At 39.0% G+C, this 10,423-nt stretch overlaps 1 protein-coding gene across 1 annotated transcript; it reads left to right on the top strand.

Moving 5' to 3' along the window:
* slc25a37 (solute carrier family 25 member 37) lies at window positions 1-8,242 on the top strand. Its single transcript, XM_006784049.3, has 4 exons — window positions 1-415; window positions 4,587-4,815; window positions 5,148-5,204; window positions 5,584-8,242. Exons 1-4 carry the CDS (start codon window positions 221-223, stop codon window positions 6,117-6,119), a joined length of 1,017 nt encoding a protein of 338 aa, XP_006784112.1. The 5' UTR covers window positions 1-220; the 3' UTR covers window positions 6,120-8,242.
* Window positions 8,243-10,423: the final 2,181 nt, after the last annotated feature.

The following is a 10,423-nucleotide window of genomic DNA, read 5'->3' as shown; positions in this document are numbered from 1 at the left end:
GGCATGGAAAGTTTTCATTGGTCGCCTAAAGCCAAGATCCCGCCCGAACATTAACGACATGAAACGCGAGTGGTCCATATTAATACAAACCACGCCCTCGGTCGTTACGTCACCTGGGCGCTGGAACTCCAGTAGTGATGATGTTGTGGTTATCCATGCCGCCGTTACCTCTCTTGAGTGTTGTCTGGTAAGGGAGAGCTTCTGGTAGAGCTCCCCACGCATGGAGTTGTGCTCGGACAGTGTGGTGGCAACGCTGGATATGTCGCAGAACAAAAGCAAAGACGAGGAGCCTTTCAACAGTGACGGCGACTACGAGAGCTTGCCACCTCATGTCTCCGTGACGACCCACATGACAGCGGGAGCAGTGGCTGGTATACTGGAGCACACAGTGATGTACCCCGTGGACTCTGTCAAGGTAACTCACCGCAGCTTAGCGGCTGTTCACACTTGCTTCGCCGCCACAGCTCATTCACTAATAAGCTCCAGAGCATCGCTAACTGTCCCGACTGTCTACCATAGCTCGCTAACGAGCGCTAGCTATAAAATCTCCGGACTGCCCATCCTCGGTTAGCCTTAGTGTTAGCCTTCGTGGTACGAGCTGGCTGAGCAAACTAGTTTAACAGGCTCGCATGAAGTAAATCAAAGTAAAGAAATATGATAGTTTAACCAAACAAGTACAAACAGTTTCGTTTCTTTTTTTCCTTTTCTTTTTTCTTTTCTTTTCTTTTTTTTTTTTTTTGCTTCCTGCTCGATACAACGATTAACTTGCTAACATGTGAAGCTTCCTCAACGCCCGGTGTAACCTTAATTCATAAGAGGCACATATTAGCAAGGTTAAAGCAAAGTTCAGAATCACGGTTTTATTTTCAGCCAGTGAAGCAAGTTAGGTATTCCCACGGTCGTTGTAGGCAAAGTAAAGGTCAGGTCTGAAGTGTGGTTACATCACATATCAGACTTTTTCCAATATTTAAGGCAAGATTTATAAACACCTTTCTGTAAGTTATTACTCTGTAGTGCACTTAAAAGCACACTTGTGGTCCCACCCCGACTAGATGCTATCACTAATTAATAAAGGCTAACAGATAATAATAACCACATTACCAAACTGTGTTTGGTAATGTGGTTATTATTGTACTGCAAGCTACATAGAGTTTCAAAGTGCATACACACTCGTTATATACAGTTTGTGTGGCAGTAAACAGGTGTTATGTACAAATCTAACACACTGTTTGGTTTGTGACCTTCGCTTTGTGATGACCCTTCTACCAGGTTAAAGCTGCTGGTCTAACAATAAAGCTGGCCTGTGTTCTTCAGACTCGTTGAAGCAGCTGTAGTTGTCTCTGCTTGTTTAAGGGCAACAAACACACTACACGATAGATGCTAAATTATTAGTTTATATATTTTGTAAGTCCGTACACGAATAATAATGACATTGGCTTATAATTTGGCACAATTTGCATAACTGTGAATGCTCCCAGTTATTTTCTCTGTTTTCAAATATGAGTATTTGATGTGTTTGCTACTTTTTGTTAAATGTGGGTTGCTGTTCAGACAGAACATCTTAACACAGCTTGTGATCTTGGTTTCTTACATTATTACAGGCATCACCATCTATTAGCACAGGAAGAAAATAATAAACATAATATACATTTCATACAGCAGTTACACTCCATTAGAATGAGAAAGCCCATGTTTGATCTTCACTGCTATCTATATAATACTACTACTACTAATAATAATACTAATACCAATAATAACTATTAATGACAAATGGCAAGCCAAGAACATTTTATTTGCCTTTTATTTTTTAGCTTTGTGTAAAACTGATCTAGTGCAGGCAAAAGGTGAATGTGAAGCAATAAAGGATCAAATTACTGACATGTTGGAACAATAATGAGTACAGATTATTTAGTTTCATCTAAACACAATGGCAGTCATGAGTAGGAATGACTGGATTTTTAATTGTCTAACCAGTTTTAGTTGTACACTTGATAGTTACCAGACAAGTTTATAAAGAGAGGAAAGTCATTTCTCCCTCCCACTAATGCCATGTTGAAACTAACACCTAAAGGTAAGTGTTCAGTAACATAATGAAATGAGGGTCCAGTTTTGTTAAAAAACTTGCATCTGTAAAGTAAATAGTAAACTGGGGGGTTTAGGTGTGGTGAACTTTGTTCCTTTCATTCCTCTCTAAATCCTGCTCACCAGTTATTTTCTAACAGAGTGGCATTGTATTGATGGTGCTTTATTTTGTAGTGCTGCAGTCTCCTAACAATAATTTTGATTCGGCACAGACAGCTTGATTAGCATAATCCATAAAACACACTCGATCCTCTTTCCCCACAGTGTGATAGTCTTGACATATTTCCACACTGACCTGTAGGCCCTTTGTTGCACAAGCCTTGTTGCTGCTTCCTCTTGACTTTTCAAAGTTTTCATAAGCGCAAAGAGCTGTGGATGCACTTGCTCGGTCCGGGCTTTATACAGTTTTGAAATTTTCCATTTTAACCCATTTATGTTTTCCACATTACACAAAAAAGACAGATGAGATTTTAAGAGATTGGATTCAGAACACGCTGTACTTTATTTCTTCTTCTATTCTATTTAACTCAAATTAGGAAGCTGTGTGGTATGTTTCACATCGGTTTTGAAATGCGAGTTGCAGAATGACTGACTTGGTGTTATTTTGAATTTCAAGCCTGGCGAATCAGGCTGACAATCCACTCACTGTATGTTTCAGTCTTCCAGTAAAACATGAGACTCATCTGGGAATCAGGGAGGGGCTTCTGTTACTGCTAGGAGGGGTGTCTTATCTTTGTTGCACACATTCGGAATCAGCCTCACACAGCAAAGGGTGTGTGTGTGTGCAGTTGCGTTTCTCAAGTGTTGATTAGTAAACGGCCACAGAATCACAACAGACAAAGCTAAACTAAAAGACAGGACAGTGTAAGCCATCAATAGTCATGTTTTCTTTCAGCACACCTTAAGGCCGCATTGATATTTGCTTTTGGGGATTGTTGTATTACATCAGCTGACCATAGTAAAAGATATATATATAAGACCATGAACCACCTATTTTTTTTTTTTTTTTTACTAGTACCTGAAAACACCATTATAATATAATCTGCTTTAAAAAAATCATCTCCACTGTTGGACAGTTTTTGCATTTAGTCTCATTTTGAGTTCATAGCTGCAGATCTTTCTTATCCATACATTTTACACCGTGGGCCACATGCAGCCCACTTTGATCTTAAGTGGGTCAGACCAGTGAAACTCCACTTTGTGTCAGCGTAAAGACATTTAACTAAACATGTAATCCCTGATGTCTTTATATAAGTGCAGTTTCATCAAAATTTGTAATTTTTTAATGCGATATATATGTAAAATAAGTGAAAAACATCTGTTTTAATACTTTCCTGTAGTCATAATAATGTACTTTTATTTCTATGGTAGAACATTTCTGTAGTAAATGTAGTAGATACTTGAAAAACCGAGGTCTTTATCAATTGCAGAAAGTTGTAAAACTTAAGAAAATACAGTAAAATGTACAACACACACACAAACACACACTTCTTAAAGCCATCCAGTGGGCCAGATTGGAGTCTTTGCCAGGCCAATTATGACCTCCAGACCTTATGTTTGACAACCCTGCTTTTTAAGTTTCTTACTACACAGGCACTGAGTGTGATGCATTATTAGTATTGGAAGGTTAAATAGTGTTATTCCCCAGTTTTCATTTCACAGTTTCAATTCTAAATACAAATTCCCGGCCTGGTTTAAAATCCCTTATTTGTAATGTTTCCTAGCATGATGCTGAACCTTAGTCAGTTAATTTCCAGAATTGATCTCTTGGATTTGGTTACAGCAGAAAAGAGTTATGTGTTGCACTTTAGATGTTTTTATCATGTATTCAAAAAGTTACCACAAAAACCTAAAACATTTGCTGGTTGTGGTTATTGTGTACCCAGCATTATTTAATGTTCAGAAGAAGTTGGGGGTTTAAAACAAGACCAATTAAATTACCTCTCAGTTCCTCTCCTGATGGTGTGTGACTAACCATTCAAGCAGACAGTTTTATCTTCTTGTGTGTAAATGCAGTGGAACAAGCTTAAACGTAAATTGCGCTGCCAAGTTTTATATGCCCAAAGTTCCCAAATCTGTGTCCTGCGGAAATGTAATTGATATTTTATTGTCAACCCAAAGGAAGGAAACACAGGGGAACATGCTGAGGAAGATAGACTTGGCCTATCTCCTGAGCCAGCCCTAGATCGCCCCGCAAATACAAACATGCTTTGTGTTGTCCAGAGAACTTGGCATGATGGAGTAAAACAAAGAGCTGCCACAGCCTCCTACACCAGCCTGGGAGAGATAGAAATCACTCAGACTCAGGCTGTGACACTGCCAGGAGTGCTTACTGTCAGAAAAATATAACACTTACAAGGAAAAATATGCCCAAAAGCAATGATTTGGCTTATATCAAGTGCTGATTTTAAGACCACACTTGTGCATTCATACCAAGACCTCAGTTGGATAATGTAACTGTTATGCTGGAATAAATGATAAGCGATCTTTATTATTTTCTTCAGACAAGGATGCAGAGCCTGCAACCCGACCCAAATGCACAGTACAAGAGTGTGTACGAGGCTCTGAAAAGGATCATCCGGACTGAGGGGATCTTCAGGCCGCTGAGAGGTCTCAACATCACTATGATTGGAGCGGGGCCTGCCCATGCACTCTACTTTGCCTGCTACGAACGAGTGAAACGCTCACTGAGCGACGTCATTCAGAGCGGCGGCAACAGCCATTTAGCCAACGGTACGAGTTTCTGCATCTCAACACAAACCACTGCTTTTACCGTAGACTAAGCATCACAAGACTTGGAGGAGCTGAGTTAGGAGAAGTCATATCCTGTTTACAGTGGCTGGGACAAATCCCAATCGCAAACACGAGAAATCCAAACAGCGTGTGTTATGATTGGGATATGCCATTTAAGCCAGTGTCTTTTTTTAGTAAGAATGGTAATCCAGCACAGCCTTTACTAAAATGCCAAAAATAAGCGTGATATTAGTCATAAACTGATATGGGGATGTTTTCTTTTTATTACTGCTTCAGATATTTGACGTGTCAACGTGTGTTTGTTTGAATAGGTGTGGCTGGTAGTGTGGCAACTGTTCTTCACGATGCAGTCATGAATCCAGCTGAAGGTAAGAACTGAGAACATTTCCTAACAAAGTACTTCTTTGTCTTTTAACAGTGATGGTATTTTGTCCTTTGTCACTAATCCTTCTAATAAGAGTTATCTGTGTATGAATGGTGCACTGTTGTACAAAGTGCACCTGAAAATTTACTTTAGCAAATGCACTGAATGAATTTTAATACGCAGCTGAAAGTAGTGTGTGCTTTTTATTTCTCTCTAAGTAAAGTTTTCTCCTGCTTAAAATTAGAGCTCTTAAAAAAAGAAGGGCTAATAAATCATTTTATGGTTTTTTTGTTTTACCTTTTTTATCAGAGATATTGTGTGCAAAGCATGAAATTATATAGAATACATGCAATCAAACACACTAACACCCTTCCTGTTTTCAGTGATAAAGCAGAGGATGCAAATGTACAACTCTCCGTATCGAGGACTTTGGGACTGCATCCGAACTGTAACATATACTGAAGGCGTTGGAGCCTTCTACCGCAGCTACAGCACACAACTGACCATGAACATCCCCTTCCAGGCTGTTCACTTTATCACCTACGAACTGATGCAGGAGCAGTTAAACCCTCACAGACATTACCACCCCGGTAGCCACATATTGTCAGGCGCAGCAGCAGGAGCCGTTTCCGCAGCAATTACTACTCCGCTCGATGTCTGCAAAACACTGCTCAACACACAAGAGAACATAGCACTCAGCTCCATGAACGTCAGCGGTCACTTGACCGGTATGGCGAACGCTTTCAGGACGGTGTACCAGCTCGGTGGTCTGTCAGCCTTCTTCAAAGGGGTCCAAGCTCGGGTTATATACCAGATGCCCTCCACCGCCATCGCCTGGTCGGTGTATGAGTTCTTTAAGTACTTCCTGACAAAGCAGCAGCTGCCTCAGGAGCATGAGGCGGGACCTCGCCCTCTCTAACAGAAAGTGCGTTTGAGCAGCACACAGGTGGGCTGATGACAGAAAACTCAGACATGAAGGTGTAAGAGGTCTTGGCATTTTTCCACATGCTGCTGATGAAATAACATGACTCATTTTTTACAAGGAAGAATGGTGGGGGTGTGGCAGAGAGAGAAACACTCCTAACAGTGTGTTATTTTTCAGTTAGCAATGTTCCACAACCATGATAGGCAACAAAGATCACTATATATGTCTGTATAGATATTTATATATCTATATAGATAGATAGATACTTGTAGAAGAAGTGATATTGTTCTTCCTCCAGTCCACAAACTCACCAACCCCAGCTTTTCCAAACACTCCCATGTTGTTTGTTGTTTCTATTTCTTAATATTGGAACTCCATATTTATTTTCTTAGCCTGTGTGTGTGTGTGTGTGTGTGTGTGTGTGTGTGTGTGTGTGTGTGTGTGTGTGCACAGAACCATCACAGCACATTCTTTATTTCCACGTCTCTGCTGATGAGACAGCTACACGTTCCAAGTGCCTTATAAGCATATAAAACCCTGCTTAACCCTTTTTCCTTTTCTGTTCTCGACATAGGAAATCTTCCCATATTTACATTTTCTTTGGTCCAAGTTGCATCATGAAAAGCACACAATTCTGCTAGAATGAATTATGAATGAATACAGGCTCTTTGTATTGGCATCAGTCACATCTGTTAAACGCACACATAAATCTGCATCAATTCTCCTGATTGTTTTGGGGGGGTTTTTGTATTTTTTTTTAAATTAAATACTAAATACTTTCTTCCTGCCCCCTGAGAGATCCCGTTTCTCTCTCGGCATGAAGGTGTGTAGGCCGTAGCGGTCCAGCTTTTTGCCTGCACAGAACTGCAGTGCATCTGAATCACGCACAATTTAAAGATCGTTCGCTGTTACTGAAGGCAGGCAGCTTGTTTATGTGTATTCAAAACACGAATACACAGCGGTGACTATTTCCGAGAAGCCTCTCTGTTAGCCTGGTGTGATGTTCAGCTTTCGTGTGAATCGTGCTGACCGTGAAGATTAAAGCTGTACATTGTATGTAAAATGCTTTTTTATTTTTGCGCACACACCCTGTGATGCAAAGTGCAACGTGATGACTTGACGTCAGACGTACACTTTGTTACCACGAGGCCAGTAAAAACTTGATCGCATCAGTAAGGGTAAGCAGGCATTGTTATTTCTTTTATTTTCACTCATCCTGTTGTAGTTACACATTTCCTGTGTGCTCTCTGCTCTTTTCAGCCTATTGTCATTTTGCCAGATCTTGATGTTATCCAGAAAGCAGTCAGATGTATTTATTTTGAATTAAGGAGGATATTTTTCTTACCCGGGAAAAGTTTGACGCATTCTCGTTGATCTCGCAGCCCCATCAGCCACCGATTCCTCACATTTGTACAGTTGGGTAAATGATACTAAACCAAAGACAACCTATGCATTCTACTTTTAATCTGCACGATGTTGCGTGCCTGCCTGCGGTGGATTTTTATTCCACTTTTTGCGATGTAGTTTTCACTCAGTAGTGTTAAGATTTACAGTCACATCTTCAAGTTTGGAGCTCATTGGTGTTCTGAGCAAACACCATTGGACTTTTATTTTTTGTTGTTGTTCTTTTGAATGTCATAAAAAAAAGTTTGAATTAATCTTGAAAAACTACAGTGCAACCTAATTTTTTACATAGTGATATGGTTGACTCGGAATAGACTACATAAACTATTCATATTGAATTGTTTTCACATGGATGGATAACATGTTTCAATATAAAAGTAGATTGATGTTTCAGTCTGTTGCACACATTGTGTCTTTTTTTATTTTATTATTCTTTTTTTAGTTGGATCCGCTGAGGAAAATCTCAGATTTTGAGGTATCTGTTAATAACTGAGATATAAAAGTAGTGTCAAAAGTATTTTGAAACAGAAAAGCTGATGTTCTATGTGGTTTGAATAATGTAAATATTTTTATGATCTTTACACACAAAAGTGAGTGTCATCTCCAGTGACAGAAATGCTTGAAAGTTTGACCCTGCAAATACAAAATGATTGTGATAATGCTGCTACAGTATGCAACACTGGAGCTGAAATAAACATGTAAGTGAGAAGTGGTGCCCTTTTGTGTTTGATTTTTCTGGAGTATTTGTGTTGGGAATGAGTGTTGCAGATTGGGGAAGATGTTTGTTCTGTTTCATAGAACAACAGCAAAAGTTTTATAGTGGAGTTTGATTTAAAGTAGAATATTTTACAGTCCTGTTATATCATAGTTCTATTTGAAAAGCAAACACGGGGAAAAACCTTTTTACTACTGTTTGTGTGAACCAGCCCTTTAACTTGTAAGAGTAATACAGTTTCGATAGAGGGCGCTGTTACATAAAGGTTGACATAACAGGCAGGCCAATCAGTGATGTTGACTTACTGTCAAAGTGTTGGTATCTCTTATTTAATAGTTACAAGGAAGATTACTTATTATTATTATTATTATTATTATTATTATTATTATTATTATCATCATCATCATTGTAGAGCATTAAAATAGCAGTAAGGGGCTGACAGCTCACACAGGAAACACGGGATCTAGTTTTCAGGCAGTCAATTACTGCAAAAGATTGTCATCCAAATAATAATATTTAAACAAAAAAGTCATATGCTTACATTTAAATTACATTACTTTTGAGCCTCGTAAAACAAACTTTACTTTTGTTGAATTAAAGCTGAAATGTTACACTGATTATTTGATCTTAAGTCCCTACACTGGTTTACAAAGGCAACATTTTTAAAAAAAAAATTGTCCTTGTAGAGTACTTCCTGATCTAACTGTATATCAACAATGCTTTAAAAATGGTCGAGAGCAGAGGTTTTACAAATGTCCTTCATATTTTAGAACTGGTAAGATTTGCTGTGGTGTTTCCACCAGTTTGGTCAGTTAAATGACTAAAAAAATCAGTCCCAAAAACTTAAAGTAGTCCTGTTCTTAAAAATTAAACAGTGAAAACACAATGCTGTGAAAGCCTACTCTCTCTCTCTTTGTTTCCCTCTCTTACATATTTCAAATCAAACAAATTTTAATATTAGACAAAGATAACCCAAGTAAATACAAAATGCAGTTTTTTATATACTTTCTTATTTATTAAGGGAAACAAAAATATCCAAACCTACCTGACTCTTTGTGAAAAAGTCACTATTTTTTGAAAAGCTAAGTTCACTTGCCACACACCAGCTTCAAATTCCTTGGAGTCAACATCACCGAGGACTTCTCCTGGACTCTTCACACAGACACTGCTATCAGGAAAGCTCGCCAGCGGCTTTATTTCCTGAGGAGGCTGAGGAAGTTTGGCATGAACGCCAACATCACCTCAAATTTCTACAGGTGTGCAATTGAGAGCTTGCTGACGAGCTGCATTACAGTTTGGTACGGAAGCTGCTCTGCCAGCAGCCGTAAATCACTACAGAAGGTGGTGAAGGCAGCAGAGCACATAACTGGCACGAGGCTTCCTGCCATTCAGGACATTTATCTCCAGCGATGCCCCCGTAAAGCACACAGCATCATCAAGGACCACAGGCACCCAGCACATCAGCTGTTCTCCTTTTTACCAACTGGCAGACGTTACAGGAGTCTGTCTGCTCGGACTACAAGACTTAAAAACAGTTTTTACCACCAAGCCGTACGACACCTCAACCACAACACTTAAACACACACAACACAGTCCACAGGACGCACTCAGAAGCTACCTTGCAGCTTCACAAGTACTCTGTTTAATCTGCACTGGTCACTCCACTTTATTGTTATTGATATTTATATTTAAAAAGTGCAATACTGTAATTTTCTGCTGCTCATTCCTGTGCAATATCCCATCTGCCCCCCCGTCATATTTCTTTTCAAGATTTTCTTATTTAATCACTAGTGTACATATATTTATATTTATAGATACATGTATATTTAGTCATCTTTTCTCTTTTACCACGTCTCTCTAATATTTTGCTCTTTACTAGTTTTCTATTTATTTATTTATTTATTTTTATTATTTTATTTTATTATATTATATTTTCTCCTACTGTATCATGCTGCTGAGTGACTGCTGCTCGTCAAACACATTTCATTGCAATGTTGACCCTGTGCTAACTTGCATATGACAAATAAAACTGAAACTGAACACAAGCCTGATTAATGGCAGACATGCTTAACCAAGAAAACACTTAAATAGAAGCTGTCTGACAAAGTAAAGCAGGCTAAAAGACCTCAAAAGGCAACACAATATGACACAATCAAACAGCTGAGAAACAAATTCTTTG

The sequence above is a fragment of the Neolamprologus brichardi genome, chromosome 12, assembly GCF_056152115.1.
Source record: "Neolamprologus brichardi isolate AB-2024 chromosome 12, ASM5615211v1, whole genome shotgun sequence".
NCBI lineage: Eukaryota > Metazoa > Chordata > Actinopteri > Cichliformes > Cichlidae > Neolamprologus > Neolamprologus brichardi.
This window is presented reverse-complemented; position numbering and strand designations above follow the sequence as displayed.

Bases quoted from the DNA above. Each gene is read 5' to 3' on its own strand.
- slc25a37 (XM_006784049.3), top strand. From the start codon at position 221: ATGGAGTTGTGCTCGGACAGTGTGGTGGCAACGCTGGATATGTCGCAG. The intron at 4,816-5,147 runs GTACGAGTTTCT...TTGTTTGAATAG, and splicing joins CAACAGCCATTTAGCCAACG to GTGTGGCTGGTAGTGTGGCA. The intron at 5,205-5,583 runs GTAAGAACTGAG...TCCTGTTTTCAG, and splicing joins AGTCATGAATCCAGCTGAAG to TGATAAAGCAGAGGATGCAA.